At 38.5% G+C, this 18662-nt stretch overlaps 1 protein-coding gene across 1 annotated transcript in view; it reads left to right on the top strand.

Moving 5' to 3' along the window:
• LOC104895199 (uncharacterized) overlaps nt 1-18660 on the top strand; it is a gene marked incomplete at its 3' end in the record, with an annotated part of 34948 nt that extends 16288 nt beyond the window's left edge. The window contains exons 9-29 of the mRNA XM_010681639.4: nt 17-85; nt 2001-2082; nt 2170-2222; nt 2313-2381; nt 2462-3694; nt 5409-6404; nt 6480-6815; nt 7548-7806; nt 7889-8111; nt 8201-8591; nt 9389-9538; nt 9724-9945; nt 10081-10302; nt 10550-11206; nt 12246-12506; nt 12600-12947; nt 13084-13493; nt 13561-13990; nt 15434-16732; nt 18197-18457; nt 18529-18660. Of these exons, the coding sequence (XP_010679941.3) occupies nt 17-85; nt 2001-2082; nt 2170-2222; nt 2313-2381; nt 2462-3694; nt 5409-6404; nt 6480-6815; nt 7548-7806; nt 7889-8111; nt 8201-8591; nt 9389-9538; nt 9724-9945; nt 10081-10302; nt 10550-11206; nt 12246-12506; nt 12600-12947; nt 13084-13493; nt 13561-13990; nt 15434-16732; nt 18197-18457; nt 18529-18660 (8103 nt within the window). The remainder of the gene's footprint in view (nt 1-16; nt 86-2000; nt 2083-2169; nt 2223-2312; nt 2382-2461; nt 3695-5408; nt 6405-6479; nt 6816-7547; nt 7807-7888; nt 8112-8200; nt 8592-9388; nt 9539-9723; nt 9946-10080; nt 10303-10549; nt 11207-12245; nt 12507-12599; nt 12948-13083; nt 13494-13560; nt 13991-15433; nt 16733-18196; nt 18458-18528) is intronic.
• Nucleotides 18661-18662: the final 2 nt, after the last annotated feature.

Below are 18662 nucleotides of genomic sequence, written 5' to 3'. Positions count from 1 at the left end.
TATTCTTGAAATCTAGCTGCTTGAGGAGGGTGATGAAGGAAAAGATCGAGCCTCATTGAGGTCAAAGCTGGAGCTTCCAGTTCAGGTTTTTTTTTTTGGACACTTCTTTTATGCTTCTTCCACCCAGGAATGATTGTAAGCAAGATTGGAACCAAGTCCGGTATTGCTATTTACTCTGTTTGACTTATAGGATCTTGAGGTATCAATTGCTTCACCTAGAAAGTAAGTGTACGTTGGTGAAAAGCTTGGAAAATATGGTAATGTTATTATGGGGATGTTATTTTGAGATTTGCCAAAAAGAGAAGGCGGACTTTCATTTTGGTAACAATGGGGGGGGGGGGGGGGGAAGGGCGATGCGGTCATGTGGATTAGATCAGGCCTGAGACGTTTGTTAGTATTATCATCTATATTGGTTTTCTGGGTATCGAAGCACTAAGAACATACGGGAACATAGATCATGAAATTTTTTCTTTTCTGTACTCACTCTGTATTTTTAGTTGTTTTACTCTAACTTTCACATTACCAATATAATTGCCTAGTATATCATAAGTAAGTTGCTACATCTAAATTATATATTGAAATAAATCCAATAACTTTATTTTATTGGGATAATACAGTTAAAGTGCGCTATGTGTACAGTGCAAAAGCTAAAGGAAAACTTGTAAAAATCAGTGAGTGTATCAATCTGAAGTACAAAGCATCCCTTGGCTTCATTTGATGTTACTTTCAAGCTTAAAAATTTATTTTTGTGGTCTTTGGTGTACTAAAATACTTCCTCCGTTTCATAATAAGGGAAACACTTACTTTTTGAGAACGTTTCAAAATAAGTGAAATATACCTTAAATGGAAAAAAGAAAGTGACAAAATGATAAGAGTACCCATCACAAATTTGTGTGGTTTGCTTTTCTCTGTGCTCTTGATAATGGAAAGGGTATTTTATGACTTTTTGGCTTTTGAAAGTGATGTTTATTAAATCTTGTGTCCAATAACTCCAATTCCTATGTTTCACTTATTATGGAAGGAAGTATTTATCTGGCCTCCATTATGTTATTTCTGGAGGCCAAGAACTGTTCATTCCGTCACATCATCATACTTTTAGTTGCTGATAAGATATGGTCTGTGCTAACTGGCTAACCTTTTAAGGTCTTGCTTCCCACACAATTTTGGAAATAAATTCGTGTGTTGCAGAAGCGAAACTCTTGTATTGCAACATGCTTTGCGGTTTTTGCGGCGTGAATGGGCTAATTGAAGAGGAAACTCAATCATTTTAATTTAAGAGTATTGGAGAATATTTTAGATTATAGCTTAATATAGACTACATACCTTTTAAAAAATTATCTCGTTATTTTATATATAAATTGGACGTTCGAACCATTTATAGTGGCTAATTATGAGTATTATCATAATAAGTAATCCTTGTGTTTGTAATTAGTTATTCCACTTTGACGGTTGATTTCGCCACGCACAACGTTGACCATTACTATATGTAACTCCTAATTAGTAATTATCTTAAAAAGTTGATATTACGAAAATATGCTTTGAAACAAATCAACAAATCAAGTACATTTTACATAGTAACATTTTTTCAAAACAATATGGTCAAAGTGGGGGCATATGTCATGTGTGAAATTCAAAGTGGAACAACTAATAATTGGAGAGATTAAATTCAATCGTATCAACATGCGTAAAGATTGTAGAAACACATTGTAGTGGCTAATGTGGTATGACAATGTATGTAATGGATGTTGTGGTGCGATTCAAAATCACATGTTATAAAAACGACGAGTTCAAGATCCGTCACAAAACAATGTGTACATAATGGAACACTCATGGTTTTGTTTCCATGTTTATGCTCTCACGATTGGGTCATCGGGTCCAAATATTTGTCTCAAATTTGCGTTCTTAGAATTAATTTATTAGCTGGTTTGTCTTTTGATTAAGTTGTTGAAAGGTGGCTTGCTTCTTCCTCTGACTTCACATAGCATCCCATCTGGTGGCAGGCTGTTCTAAACATGCAGGTACCAAGTGAACATTCCAAGGAAATCAATGATTGTCGACATCTTGTCAAGACTTTAATCATGGGTAATCTGTCTGATCTATGTTGTAATGAAATTGTCTATCAACTCTCTTGTTCTTCTGTTTATTAAGTGCTTTTTTCTGTATGTGCAGGAATGAAAACTATATTTTGGACCTTAACTCATGTTCATGCTCCCCGTCCTCAGGTCTGATTTCCTGAAAGCAGTGTGAAGCTAAGTAATGTGTTCATGTGTATCTAATGCATGTCCATTTGTTTTCTAATTTTATATTTTCAGGCTTCTGCTGCTCAAAATCAGATGTTCGCAAATGGTTTACCTATATTCAAAGGCTTGAAGGAAGATGAGGTATTAATCTGAAATTTGTAGTTATTGTGTTAATTGAAATCAAGTTGGTCTGAGTGTGTTATTCTCCTTTTTCTTGGTAGGTGTGGAAAGCTTGTGGAGTTCTGAAAAGTGGTGTGTATTGTTTACTCATTTTCAAGGATACTGATGATGAAAAGGATATGCTTGGGCACTTCTCTCAGACATTGGCTATTTTGGAACCTCGAGATCTGATGGATATGTTCTCGTTTTGCTTGCCAGAGCTTTTTGAATGCATGACTTCTAACAATCAGCTAGTTCTTATCTTTTCTACACTGCTGCAAGTAGCCAAGGTTTTCCGTCCCTTTTCAGATGTTTTGATCAATTTCCTTGTTAGCAATAAGCTTGATGTATTGAAACAGCCAGATTCCCCTGGTGCAAAATTAGTGTTGCACCTGTTTCATTTATTGTTTGCAGCGGTTGCAAAATTCCCATCAGACTCAGAACGCATACTGCTGCCTCATGTGCCTGTTATTATTGAGGTCTGTATGAAAAATACCACTGAAGTTGAGAAGCCTATAGGTTATTTGCAGCTTCTTCGAACAATGTCTCGTGCACTTGCTGGTGGAAAGTTCGAACTTATATTGCGAGACTTGATTCCTTTGCTACAACCTTGTTTGAATATGTTACTGGCCATGTTGGAAGGACCAGCTGGAGAGGACATGAGGGAACTTTTATTGGAATTGTGCCTAACTTTGCCTGCACGTTTAAGTTCTTTGTTGCCATTCCTTCCCCGACTTATGAAGCCTCTTGTTTTATGCTTGAAAGTGAGTGATGAACTCGTTAGCTTGGGGTTGAGGACATTAGAATTCTGGATAGATAGTTTAAATCCTGACTTTCTTGAGCCAAGTATGGCAAATGTCATGTCTGAAGTGATCTTGGCTTTGTGGTCTCACTTGAGACCTGCGCCTTATCCTTGGGGTGGAAAATGTTTACAACTCCTTGGGAAGTTAGGTGGGCGCAATAGGCGTTTCCTGAAAGAGCCACTGGCTTTAGAGTGCAAGGAAAATCCAGAGCATGGTATCCGTGTGATTCTTACATTCGAGCCTGGAACCCCATTTTTGGTGCCTTTAGATCGTTGCATAAATCTTGCTATAGCTACTGTTATGCAGAAAAACGGACACGTCGAAATCTTTTATAGAAAGCAGGCGTTAAAGTTTCTTCATGTGTGCCTATCCGCTCAGTTGAATTTGCCAGGAAACATTGCTGATGAGGGTTTTACACTGGACAAACTGTCAAAGTTGTTATCATCATCTGGTGATTTGTCTTGGCGAAGGTGCGACCCTTCAGATTTCAAGGTTAGTTTCTTTTTATGATGCTCATAGCTTAGGAATATGAACTTGTCAACTAGTTGCAAATCCAGCATAGTGTAGTGTCAAATATTTGACTGCTTGTAGCTAAATTATTGGTATTTTACAAGTACTCTAATCTCTGGCTTACTGTTGCTTTCGAGGACACTTTTTTTTTCACAATCCTTTTGAGTTATTTCTATTCTGTGTGGATTACTCTCTTGTCTCTGCCTCTGCCTTGGCAAGTTGGCATCTTGAAATTCCTTTGGTTCAATATCTACATCCGCTTAAATTTTTTTTGGGAAATTCTCAGTGGTAGCCTTCAACTTTGGCTTTTTATCATTGGTAGCCAAAAAAAAGTTTGATAATCAGAAATAGCCTTAAGGTTTTGGCGATATTTGAAAATATCGCCTTAACAACAATTTTTCGTTAAAAGCAAATGTTGGAAAGGTTATTTTTGAACTAAGTATGGTTCCATAAGCTAGAATGATATGAGTTTCCTTTATAAAACCTATTTTGACTTTGCGTCTTATTAAAAACTTATTTCTCTCGAATTTACAAAAGATATGAACAAAACAAAGTTTGTCAAGGACAATTTATGTTATTTTAGACACTAGAGACCTTAATTATGGCGAAAAAAATTTCTTAACAAATATTTATGGCAAAAAATGGTTGTTAATAGACTTAATACTGCATTTTCAAGTATAGCCAAAACCTGAAGGCTATTTCTGATAATCAAACTTTTTTTGGCTTACCAATGATAAGAAGCATTGATTGAAGGCTACCACTAAGAATTTCCCAACTTTTTTTGTCTATGTATGTTGATTCAAATGCCGGAGGCATAAAGAGTTTTTTGTGCTGCAATTGTACAATCCTACTCCAACGTGCCCCTTTCTGAGGTTGGTTCATATTGTAAGTACCTCAGCCCCATTGAGGAAATGGTTTGTTGTTTGTCTGAAGGAGGGGGTTGGGGAGTAATGCGTGCATTATGCTCCCAAGAGCACAATGATAACTCTGCTCCCACAATACAAAATAGAACATTTACGAAAATAAATAGTATAGTGTTGAATTGGAACATTACAAAATTTCACTTACGAAAACGAACATTTTACTGTTGTAATGGAAAATTACAAGAATTCATTTATGAAAAAGAATATTTTACTGTTGAAGTGGAACATTACCAGAATCCAATTATGATAATGAACATTTTTATTGTTCAAGTGGAACATTACTAGAATTCAATTACTTAAATAGAACATATGCTCATCAAATATGGAACACATTTTCAGGGAAAATAGAATATATTTTTTTTTGTGGAAAATAAGTTTAAAAGAACATTTTTTTTTTGAATAGAACATTTGCTTATCGAAAATAGAACAATTTTCACAAAAAATAGAACATAATTTTCTGTTGAAAAATAATCTTAAAATGAACATTTGTTGAAATAGAACATTTGCTTATTGAAAATAGAACAATTTTAATGGAAAATAGAACATAATATGCTTAAAATGATTATTTGTTAAAATAGAACATTTACTCATCGGAAATGGAACAAATTTACTGGGTGCATGGTGTGCACCGTGCTCTTTGGAGCACAATAGAATTTTCAGTTGGGGGGGGGGTTGCTAAATCGAATCTGCTTCTTTTTAGTTGGGTAGGCTAGTGGCCGGTGGCTTTTTCGAATTGATTTCTGAAGGCTGTAACAAGTGAATTTTCATTTCAGGCAGAGTTTGGTGTGAAGACAAAGACCCAGCTTATGGCCGAGAAGTCTGTTTTCAAGAGTCTTTTGATGACTGTCATCTCATCCAGTGCTGAAACAGATCTTCTCGACTCAAATGATGATTTTGTGGTCAATATTTGTCGTCATTTTGCTCTAATGTTCCACGTTGATCATCTATCTAACTCTCCTATAACTTCCACAAGTGGGGGTCCCATGCTCTCATCAAATACAAATATCAGCTCTAGGCCAAGAAGTAGTACTGGCTCAAATCTTAGAGAGCTGGACCCCTTAATATTTTTAGATGCTGTGGTGGATGTGTTAGCTGATGAAAACAGGCTTCAAGCCAAGGCTGCTCTTAATGCGTTAAACATTTTTGCTGAATCCCTTTTATTCCTTGCTCGTGCAAAGCACAATGAGGCACTGATGTCAAGGGGAGGTCCTGCAACACCTATGATTGTCTCTAGCCCGTCGATGAATCCCGTTTATTCTCCGCCTCCTAGTGTTCGTGTCCCTATTTTTGAGCAACTTTTACCTCGTCTGTTGCACTTGTGCTATGGGGTTACGTGGCAAGCTCAAATGGGAGGTGTTGCTGGACTTGGAGCGCTGGTTGGGAAAGTCACTGTTGAGACTCTCTGTCAGTTTCAAGTTAAAATTGTTCGAGGATTGATATATGTCTTGAAAAGGCTTCCTATCTATGCTAATAAGGAGCAAGAAGAAACAAGCCAGGTATTAATGCAGGTGCTTCGAGTGGTGAACAATGTTGATGAGGCAAACAGTGAATCGCGTAGGCAGAGTTTCCATGGTGTTGTAGAATATCTTGCATCAGAGCTCTTTAATGCAAATGCTTCAATTAATGTGAGGAAGACTGTGCAGTCATGCTTAGCCTTGCTTGCTAGTCGGACAGGTAGTGAGGTATCTGAATTGCTTGAGCCTTTGTATCAGAATCTACTGCAGCCCCTTATCATGCGTCCACTTCGTTCAAAGACGGTTGATCAACAGGTAAATCTTGTATGTCTATTATATTCTCGGGGTGGCCTTTTGTTATAAATTATAACCCCTTCCTGTTGCATGTAGGTTGGAACAGTTACTGCATTAAATTTCTGTTTGGCATTGAGGCCGCCTCTCGTGAAGTTGACCCAAGAATTGGTTAGTTTCTTGCAAGAGGGTTTGCATATTGCCGAGGCAGATGAGACTGTGTGGGTTGTGAAATTTATGAATCCCAAGGTTGCCACGTCCTTGACTAAGCTTCGCACGGCTTGCATTGAGCTTCTTTGCACTGCAATGGCCTGGGCAGATTTTAAAACAGCAAATCATGCTGAACTACGTTCGAAGATCATATCTATGTTCTTTAAGTCCTTGACGTGTCGTACGCCAGAAATTGTTGCAGTTGCCAAGGAAGGCCTAAGACAGGTTTTTCCTGTTCTTTCCTAATTTAGTCTTGTGGCTTGTACTAATTTGAGGATTGTGATGTGTGGTGTGATGAGTGATCCATAGATTTACATTCTATTCTGTTTTTTTTTCCCCGCATTCTTATAAGATTTTAACAGTTTAGTGCACTTTCTTAGTCAGTGGTTACTAAACAGGAAGTTATGGTTTGTCTTTGTCAATGAAAGCTAGTTATCGAATTCACTGACTATTCCTAGAAAGCATAGCTTTATTATATCTGTATATGGATAGTGACCTTGACCTTGACCTTGTGTTGCATCATAACTAAACCAGTTAATACTTTCTGTTTTGATACTAAGAGCATCTGCTTTCAAAATAGTCCCCTCTGGCTACTGGTGAGTTGTTAGGTTTATTTCTTGTAATCAATGTTTATTTATGGAATCTGGATAGAATCAGGTTAGCACTTTCTTTGGGTTATAGGATTACAGTATAGGATTTATAACTCTTTTCAGATCAATGTTTTTATTTACGACATTGTCCACTGCGTTTAAGATCAACTGTAAATTTGAAACATCTAATCGGAGTGGTAAGGAGGCTATTTGCCTTTCACTCCCTGACCCTACCTGTTCAGCTGCTGCTTATGAATGGGAGCCTCTGTAGTTGATGTTGATGTAGTACATAGTTATGTAATTGTGTGTCTTATTTTCTTTGAAACCCTTATTCCCCATTTTCAATGAGTTGGTTTTTGTTATTTAGGTCATCCAGCAGCAGAGAATGCCTAAAGAACTTCTGCAGACCAGCCTCAGACCCATCTTGGTCAACTTGGCTTATACCAAAAATCTCAGTATGCCTCTGCTTCAAGGTCTTGCCCGCTTGCTTGAACTTCTATCTACCTGGTTCAATGTGACCCTCGGTGGTAAATTGTTGGAGCACCTGAAAAAATGGCTAGAGCCTGAAAAACTTGCACAGAGTCAGAAATCATGGAAGGCTGGGGAAGAACCAAAAATTGCTGCAGGTGGAAGAAATTGTTTGGTTTTTGTTTTCATTTGATTTTTTCATACTTCATTTTGACCAACTATTACTTTCTCTGTTTGCAGCCATTATCGAGCTGTTCCACCTTCTTCCAAGTGCTGCAGGAAAGTTTCTTGATGAACTTGTAACTTTAACTATTGACTTGGAAGGGGCTCTTGCACCTGGACAGTTCTACAGTGAGATTAATAGTCCATACCGTCTTCCGTTAACAAAGTTTCTGAATCGCTACCCAACAGCGGCTGTTGAGTACTTTCTTGCTCGATTGAGTCAGACAAAATATTTTCGACGGTAAGTATAAGATGCTGCATCTGCTTACTACTGACACGTTATTGGCTGTTAATCATGAATAATGAATCGTTACTGGTATCTATATTTAGGTTTATGTATATATTAAAGTCTGATGCTGGACAGCCCTTGAGAGAAGAACTTGCAAAGTCCCCCCAGAAAATAATAACTAGTGCCTTTCCCGAGTTTCTGCCGAAATCGGAGCTATCCACTGTTTCAGGATCTGCAGCTACACCTACTGCTCAGTTGGGGGATGAAGCCCTGGGTGGTCCTCCCTCTGAAGGTTCTAGTGTACCATCTACTGGCGCTGGAGGCTCATCAGATGCTTACTTTCAAGGACTTTCTCTGATCAAAATTCTGGCTAAATTGATGCCTTCTTGGCTGCAGAGCAACCGTAGTCTGTTTGATGCTCTAGTACTGGTTTGGAAGTCACCTGCGAGAGTTGCTCGTTTGAATAAGGAACAGGAGTTGAACCTAGTTCAAGTAATACTTTTTTTTTTTTTGCAAAGTCAAATAGTGTGCAATTTTGGTGTTCTTACTCTTGATTCTATTTCACCTTCTTGGCTGTGGTTTTCATTCATTTGGGGATGAAAGAAGAATAGGGGGTTTAGTTAGATTATGGCAGTGGCTGTCTCCTTGGAGCTGCTTTCTCCAATGCCGCTCTGTCGATCTAATTTATACAAGTTTAGCAGGGTGTGGTAACATTGGTAGTGGTTGTCTCCTTGGAGCTGCTTTCTCCAATGCTGCTGCTGTGTCGACCTAATTTATATAATTTTAGCAGGGTGTGGTAACATTTACTACTCATTACGTCTGGCTGAAAATCTCTTCCTCATGTTGTATGTTTAGTGCTTTGGAGTATTTGACTCATTCTCTCGTCATTCAGAGAACCTGATCTAGCTAGCATAAATTTCCAACCATTATTTTGAGAACTGGATATGGATAGTGGCTCTTAGCAGAGCCACTGAATCTCTGGTGCAATGGTGGCAGATGGTTTTAAAGTTATATTAGGCTTAAGATTTCCTTTCTTTACTCTTGGAATTCTTTGGTTAAATTGGCTTCAATTTATTTGTTTTCCTTTATTTTCGAGGGTCATGTGGCTGGAGTATGATGGTTGTTTTTGTTACTATGCCTTGTTTAGTGATTGCAACAGATTTTCTAGGAGTCCGAAAGGGAAGGGTATTTATAATGGGACAAGAATAGCTGTTTAATCTTTTGGCCTGCTTGTATGTTGTGACATGTGAGTTATTTTGTAATCAGATGTTTTGGAATTCTAAATGCAGGTCAAAGAAAGCAAATGGCTAGTGAAATGCTTCCTGAATTATTTGAGGCATGACAAGACTGAAGTGAACGTGCTCTTTGATATTCTGTCCATATTCTTATACCACTCTCGCATTGATTATACTTTCCTGAAAGAATTTTATATCATTGAGGTAAATATTTGTTTCTGATTTTTGAGAAATCCTGCACCACCCTACCCTTTTTTTTACCTGGTACTTTATATTTTGATATGTCCTGCTGCTGCTACTTTCATTTGTTTAGTTCTGCATAGACAAACTACTTTTTATTTTCCCTAATGTCTTTTTTTCCAATGCTAATTGTACAAATTCTCGTCCAGGTTGCAGAGGGCTATCCTCCCAACTTGAAGAAAACTCTTCTGTTACACTTTTTGGACATTTTCCAGTCTAAGCAGTTGAGTCATGATCATTTGGTGGTGATTATGCAAATGCTTATTCTGCCAATGTTAGCGCATGCCTTCCAGATTGGTCAAAGTTGGGAGGTGGTTGACCCGGGTATCATTAAGACAATTGTTGATAAGCTTCTTGATCCTCCCGAGGAGGTGATTATCTCATACCGACATACTTCTGCTGTCTGATATTGTTTTGTTTATACAATTCCATCGTTTTCTATGTGATTTTATGTTGATAAAGAATGTGATCTTCCTAGATGAACATTATGTTGACTTCTTGTACAGGTTTCTGCTGAGTATGATGAACCATTGAGGATAGAACTTTTGCAGCTAGCAACATTGCTTCTGAAATATCTTCAGGGTGACCTTGTTCACCATAGAAAAGAGCTCATTAAATTTGGTTGGAATCATCTTAAACGTGAAGATAGTGCCAGTAAGCAGTGGGCATTTGTGAATGTGTGCCACTTCCTAGAAGCTTATCAGGCCCCAGAGAAAATCATACTCCAGGTACTCCAAAGAGATAATAATCTTCTTTTTAGTGCCTTGATGTTTGATTTTCTGATGTCACTCAGTATTCTGTTATTCCCTGCGGAACTGTCTTATTACAAGTTCGCGTTCTCTTTGTTGTGGCCTTTTAAAGTTCTTTTGTTCATGGATGCCAGGGTACAGTAGGTGCTGGTTGAATTTTGAACCCCCAATCTGTGTATTTTGCTATATGTTTATAAATGTCATATGTTACAATGCTTGAAATCAGGTATTTGTCGCTCTTCTGAGAACATGTCAACCAGAGCATAAGATGTTGGTGAAGCAAGCACTGGATATATTGATGCCAGCACTACCACGAAGATTACCTCCTGGAGATAATCGTATGCCAATTTGGATACGCTATACTAAGAAAATCCTTGTTGAAGAAGGCCACTCAATTCCTAATTTGATTCACATTTTCCAGCTCATCGTCCGTCATTCAGATCTTTTTTATGCCTGCAGAGCACAGTTTGTTCCTCAAATGGTAAATTCTCTTAGTCGACTAGGCCTGCCCTACACAACAACTGCAGAAAATCGACGTCTTGCTATTGAACTTGCTGGATTAGTTGTTGGTTGGGAAAGGCAGAGGCAAAGTGAAATGAAAGCTGTGGCTGGAACTGATACTATGTCGACCCAAAATTCTGATGTACTAAGTTCAGGTACTATTGGTGTAGAATTTAAACGTTCTACAGATGGACCAGCAGTTCCTGAGGATCCAAGTAAGCGTGTAAAGATTGAACCTGGAATCCAGTCCTTCCCTGTTACTTCTCCACCAGGTGCTGCTTCTATACCGAACATCGGAACCCCGGGGTCTGCTACTCAGGCAGATGAGGAGTTCAAGCCAAATGCTGCAATGGAAGAAATGATTATTAATTTTCTTATAAGGGTAAACTCACTTTTAAGTACTCCCAACTTTTATTCTCACTTTTGGTTTGTCAAAACGAATATCAGATACTTCATTGTGTTTGCTGTCTCTGCCCTACTCCAATTTATGATTTACTTTTATGGTTGTTGAACTTTTGACACTTCTTATTAGCCTTTTTTTTTTTTTGGGGGGGGGGGGATAAGTGATGAGCTGTCAATGGTTGTGGAGCTATAATTGTCTGAAAGTATGCTACTCTGATGAATGTACAATAGTATTGTAGATTGTTAGTTACTTTACATTCTTACAAGTTGTCTAGAGTTTGTTTTAAGTCAAAATGTGACAATTACAAGTAGGATGGAGGGATCAAAATGTTTGTCCCTCATATTTTGGGATGTCCTGAAATAACATCAACTTCAAATATAATTTCAAGGACTAATAATGGGAGAGGAAGTTTTTTTATTGAGCAGGGTGGTGGGATCAGCATAAAGGAATATGAATTGTGTGAAAATTCTATCATGTTACCACTAATGTAGCGTAATTTTTAAAGTGTGACCTTCCCCTTTAATGTAAGCAGCAGGTGTCGTCTGTTTCACATCCTTATGTAATCTTAGTGTGAAAAATGCTGCAGAATTTCCTTTGCAGATGTGGGATCCATATCAGTTGCATTGTGGGGGAAAGTTATGATGTTTGAGGAAAGTACATGTACAACGAAAGTGCATGAGTTAGTTAACCTTCTGAACAGATGTTTACTTTATTTGTTATCCTGGCCCTTTATCACTCATAATTGCACAGCCGCAGATGTGGTATCCATATCAGTTGCATTGTGGGGGAAAGTTATGATGTTTGAGGAAAGTACATGTACAACAAAAGTGCATATGAGTTAGTTAACTTTCTGAACAGATTTATCTTTTATTTGTTATCCTGGCTCTTTTATCAATCATAATTGCACAGCTGTAATGTCAATGATGTTTTGTGACACAAAGTTGAGGTGTTTATTCCTCTCACATCTTTCTTCAGTCATCGTCTCACCGTCTTTCTGGGTTTTTACTTGATGGACCAGGTGGCCCTGGTGATAGAGCCCAAAGACAGGGAAGCAAGTTTGATGTATAAACAGGCTCTAGATCTACTCTCACAAGCTTTGGAAGTGTGGCCACATGCTAATGTGAAATTCAATTATCTTGAAAAGTTGCTTAGCAGTATACAGCCATCTCAATCAAAAGATCCGTCAACTGCTCTTGCTCAGGGATTGGATGTCATGAACAAAGTTTTGGAAAAGCAAGCACATTTGTTCATAAAAAATAACATCAGCCAGATTTCTCAAGTATGATCACATTGTCACACCCTTTCTCGTCCTTTTTTTGGTTCATTGCAAATACCAGTCTTGATATTCATATATTGCTTCAATTTGCTGTAGATTCTTGAACCGTGTTTCAAATACAAGATGTTAGATGCTGGAAGGTCATTATGTTCCTTGTTGAAGATCGTTTTTCTCACTTTTCCCTTGGATTCTACAAGTACCCCATCTGAAGTAAAGATTTTGTACCAGAAAGTTCAAGATTTGATAGAGAAGCAAATTGCAGTTGTCACCGCTCCTCAGACGTCAGGAGAGGATACAGTAGCCAACTCTATAAGCTTTGTGCTTTTGGTCATTAAGACTCTGATGGAGGTACAAAAGAACCTAATTGATCCCTCTTTATTGGTCCGTATTCTTCAGCGCCTGGCACGTGATTTGGGGTCGCTGGCAGGTACTCAAGCAAGACAGGTATCTGTTCTTTTCTATGCCCTCATGTCCCCTGGAACCATGTCTTTTTCTGTTGCATCTTATTATTTCCTAATGATTAATTTGATGTGCTCCCTACTTCTGTATTCATCGTTGTGTTATTTCTATTGCATAACAGGGTCAGAGACTTGATCCAGATTCAGTCACCTCATCTCGTCATGGTGGTGATGTGGGAGCTGTCATCTCTAATATTAAAGTGGTTTTGAAACTTATTGGGGAAAGAGTCATGCTTGTGCCTGAGTACAAGAGATCTATTACACAAATCCTGAATGCCCTCCTCTCAGAAAAGGTTACAGATGCTGGTGTACTACTATGTATTTTGGATGTGGTAAAAGGATGGATCGAGGATGACTACAGTAAATTAACAACCACCGGCACGATAACTAGTTTCCTTAATCCGAAGGAAATTGTTTCTTTCCTTCAGAAGCTTTCACAAGTTGACAAACATAATTTCTCCCCAAGTCAACTTGAGGAATGGGACAAGAAGTACTTGGTGCTTCTTTATGGAATTTGTGCTGATGCAAATAGGTATGAAGTACAATCTGTTTTCATCAGGTAATTGAAACATCAACTTATGACAGTTCATCATTTGCAGATATCCTCTTCCTTTGCGGCAAGAAGTATTTCAGAAAGTGGAAAGGCAGTATATGCTTGGTTTGAGGGCCAAGGATCCCGAAACTAGAAAGAAGTATTTTTTGCTTTATCATGAATCTCTTGGTAAGACGTTATTCGACAGGCTGCATTACATCATCCAAATTCAGGACTGGGATGCTTTAAGTGATGTCTTTTGGCTCAAACAAGGCCTTGATCTTCTTCTTGCCTTGTTGGTTGAGGATCAGTCTATTACACTTGCTCCTAACACTGCAAGATTGCAGCCTCTTGTTGCACCATATCATATTCCTGATGGTTCTGCAATGCAGCACCAGACTGCTGATGTTTCTGAAGTTCCAGATGCTGTTCCACTGACGTTAGAAGGGCTTGTTCATAAGCACGCCCATTTTCTGAATAAGATGAGCAAATTGCAGGTTGCCCCCCACCCCCCAACTCTTGCTTCAGTTCATTACCATGTTATGTGTTGAAAAGTGCCATGCTGTAATTACATGTGGAACTTGAGGCTGGAGTTTATTTCTTGTGATTTCGCCATTTCCTGTTTTGCGTCTGTTATTTCTTGTATGTACACTTTGATGTGATGATGTATGTAGTGCCTCTTATCCAGTGGGTGTCTTTGTGAATCTGAGGCAGGAGATGAGAAGAGTCAGCATGTTCGGTTTAATTGAAATGAGAGGCCTGAAATTTTCCAACTGCCAGCTCACTGACTTACACTTATGCATCTCCCCTGACACTCTGTTGATACTTAAGCTCTGGCACTGGCAATTGGAGGAGCCTTAGCCCCTTTCTTCAGCAGAACAAGTTGGTGGTTTATCCCCTTCCCTCCTTGTCATCATCTCCTGTCCATTACCTTGTTATTAACCCTCAAATTTTGGCATTGTGGGCCTCGCCAGGGATGGCAAGTGCTATTATCAACTCTTAGTGATGGCCTACCAACTGACCTCCTTTTCCCACACACTGTTCACCCATTGTCATCTTTCTTTCTTTTCCTCGCCTTCTCTCTCGTTGCCTCTGCTTCTGCTGCTTTGAGCAGCACCTCCTTTGATGGGCCATCAGTTCTCCTTTGGGTACAAGTGCCATGAGGAATCTATCTGCCTTTTTGCTGTCAATGTATGATTGATCTTAAATAGTGCTTCCTCTGACATGGTTGCTGGCAGTTACTAATCTGGCTGTTTCGCTGGTGCCCCTTATCACTATCTGCAGCCTACACCAGGTATCATTAGTAGTGGCTGCAGGCTGGGCTAGTGGAGGAAAGGCAGAAAACCAAATAACTGGAGCGGGTTATAGAATATGTAGTATTTACTTCACATCTCATTACCGCATTAGTGAAATTCGTGACAGAGCTATTATTGGTTTCACATATACTACTGTTCCTGAATGGCTTGGAATATCTTATGAAAATGACTATAAGTGTCATCATCAATTTAATTTTATTTATGAAAAAGAGAGTGGGAAAGCAAAAAAAGGTACCACCGATAAGGCCGTGGAGAAATTAGTTGTAACAATAACCACAATAATAGGAGTAAAAACAACAAGAGAAGTAGCAATGACAGTATAGTAGTAGTAACAGCAGCAGAAGGAACATAAAAAACAACTAAGATATAGTATAATAAGCCCATCAGAGTGACGTCCCCAAAATCTGAGAGATGTGATCCTTGTATGTGTCTACAACTATACGTATGTTTATTGATATGTATCTCATATTGGTCCTTGATTGATTCAATCTACCTCATCCAAGATTTGCATGCAAATCTGTGTATGAAACAGGGTTTTTAACTGCTTCATAAACCATAATTTTTTTTGTTATGGTGTTTTAAGCTTCTGCATCAGAATTGAATTCAAATCTTATTTTCTTGCAGGTTGCTGATCTTCTTGTGCCATTGAAAGAGCTTGCTCACACAGATGCAAATGTTGCTTATCATTTATGGGTGTTGGTATTTCCTATTGTCTGGGTGAGCTTGAACAAAGATGAACAGGTTGCACTGGCTAAGCCTATGATTGCGCTCTTGTCAAAGGATTGTCACAAGAAACAACAGACTCATCGACCAAATGTTGCGCAAGCTCTTTTGGAAGGACTTCAGCTGAGCCACCCACAGCCTAGGATGCCTAGTGAACTCATTAAATATATTGGAAAGACCTACAACGCATGGCATATTGCATTGGCCCTGCTAGAAAGCCATGTCATGTTGTTCATGAATGATACCAAGTGCTCTGAGTGTCTTGCTGAGCTTTACCGTTTGCTCAATGAAGAGGACATGAGGTGTGGATTATGGAAGAAGCGGTCTGTTACAGCAGAAACTAGAGCTGGGCTTTCGCTTGTGCAACATGGATACTGGCAACGTGCTCAAAGTCTGTTCTATCAGGCTATGGTTAAGGCAACTCAAGGCACGTATAATAACACTGTTCCCAAGGCTGAGATGTGTCTTTGGGAGGAACAGTGGCTTTATTGTGCTGGACAACTTAGTCAATGGGATGCCCTGGCAGATTTTGGAAAGTCCATTGAAAATTATGACATTTTACTTGATAGTCTATGGAAAGTTCCTGATTGGGCTTATATGAAGGATCATGTAATCCCTAAAGCTCAAGTAGAAGAAAGTCCGAAGCTCAGAGTAATTCAGGCCTACTTTGCACTCCATGATAGAAATATTAATGGTGTTGGAGATGCTGAAAATATTGTTGGGAAAGGTGTTGACCTTGCCTTAGAACAGTGGTGGCAATTGCCTGAAATGTCCGTGCATGCTAGGATACCTCTTTTGCAGCAATTTCAGCAGCTAGTTGAAGTTCAAGAATCTGCTAGAATTCTTGTTGATATTGCAAATGGGAACAAGCATGCTGGGAACTCTGCTGCCGGTGGACATGGGGGAATATATGCAGATCTAAAGGATATTCTTGAGACATGGAGATTAAGGACACCAAATGAATGGGATAACATGACAGTCTGGTATGATTTGCTGCAATGGAGAAATGAAATATACAATGCCGTCATAGATGCTTTTAAGGATTTTGGCTCAAGTAATCCTCAACTTCATCACCTTGGCTACCGTGATAAAGCATGGAATGTCAATAAACTTGCTCATATTTCTCGCAAGCAGGGGATTTATGATGTTTGTGTCACCATACTTGAAAAAATGTATGGTCACTCCACTATGGAGGTGCAGGTATGTGAAATGATCTTTGCTATGTAAAGGCATTTAGACTATCATTGATGATTCCATTTTCTTGCTTTCTCTTGTTTCATCTCATTTTGCTCTAATGTTATGACCCAAATTTCTTTTTATCATTTACTGATAGTGACCCCAGAACAGAGGTTACTTGGACTAAGGAAAAAATTGATATTGATTGTCACTACTTTAATTTTAGTTGGTTTAAAAAATTTCAGTAAATATACATGTGTGCTCTAATCCCGTAAAATTGTCGTGGTATTAAAGTATGATCTATCGATCTATATATATATACTTTGTTATCCGGACTCGCAGTTTTTGGCATATACTCGGGTCGGTACGACACGACACCGACTCGGGTATGAAATACGAGTTGGTCCTCCATATAGCAACTCGGACACGGGAAACCCTAATTCGAATGCGAAGAGGAGAAGAGAAGAAGAGAAGAGAAGAAGAAGAGGAGAAGAGGAAAACTTACTGGCGGCCGGCAAGAGCTTCGAACTCGCCGGAGCCGCCACCGCCGGTCATTTTCTTTCTTCTTTTTCTTCGCTTCTTTCTTTCTTCGCTTCTGGGTTGTCTATCCTTTCTTTCTTCTCTCGCTTCGATCTTTTGCTCTTCACTTTTTCTTCTTTCTTTTTCATTTTCTTTTTGTCTTTGTGGCCACGTGAGTTTTCTTCTCTTTACCTTTTTTCTTTTTCTTTTTACGTTTCTTCTTCTATTTTGCTTTCTTTTTTGAACAACTGCTTGTAAAACTTAATTTATTGCGATATTATAAATCGACAATATAAAACTTGAAATTAGTACTCCCTCCGTCCCAAAATACTCTTTACACTTTCCTTTTTTATCTGTCCCATAATACTCTTTACATTTCTATTTTGGGATATGACCCACCGTTATTTTAATCATTTTACCTTTTAACTATTGGCCACACTCTTATTACTTACCAACTCTAACCATAGTCCACATTTTCTCTCCTTGAAATAAAATAATGCTACTTTTACTAACTACTAACTCCTATTACATCTACTTTTCAATAAAATAACAATTGATAACCAAACAACTTATTATCTAGAACTACGTGCCTTGATAAGTGTCTAAGAGTATTCTACTAAATATTATATTATAAAATAGTAATTTTGTCATACCTGTACCCGTGTCCCATACCCGTGTCTTGATTTTTTTGGAAGTGTCATACCAGGCACTCGCATCCGTACCCATACCCGACACTCCTAGCCAAGTCCAGGTAACATAGTTTATATATATGTGTGTGTGAGGAAGAGTCCTTGAAATCTATAATATAACCGTTGTCAATGTTCTTAAAGACCTATATCCTTGTCCACTTATGGGGAATTGTGACTGTTATAAGACTCTCCCAAAGTCTCTTTGATATAGATCTTTACATGGGGTTACTTGAAAAAAGGGATGGATGGTGGCATCTTATTGCTTTCTATATGTCTGCAGGAGGCCTTTGTTAAAATTAGAGAACAAGCAAAAGCATATCTTGAAATGAAGGGTGAAGTGACAAGTGGGCTGAATTTGATCAATAGCACAAATCTTGAATATTTCCCTGTCAAGCACAAAGCAGAAATTTTTCGCCTGAAGGGAGATTTTCTTTTAAAGTTAAATGACTGTGAAGCTGCTAATCGAGAGTACTCAAATGCCATCAGTCTTTTCAAAAACCTACCAAAAGGATGGATCAGTTGGGGAAATTATTGTGACATGGTATGTATCGCATAATGGCTTATGATGTCTAAATGTCACACTGGTGCTTATCATTTCCTCCCACTTTTCAGGCTTATAAAGAAACACATGATGAGATTTGGTTGGAGTATGCTGTCAGTTGTTTTCTACAGGGTATCAAATTTGGTATCCCCAACTCAAGAAGCTATCTAGCTCGTGTTCTTTACCTTCTCAGTTTTGACACCTC

The sequence above is a fragment of the Beta vulgaris genome, chromosome 6 (assembly GCF_026745355.1).
Source record: "Beta vulgaris subsp. vulgaris cultivar EL10 chromosome 6, EL10.2, whole genome shotgun sequence".
NCBI classification, from domain to species: domain Eukaryota; kingdom Viridiplantae; phylum Streptophyta; class Magnoliopsida; order Caryophyllales; family Amaranthaceae; genus Beta; species Beta vulgaris.
This window is presented reverse-complemented; position numbering and strand designations above follow the sequence as displayed.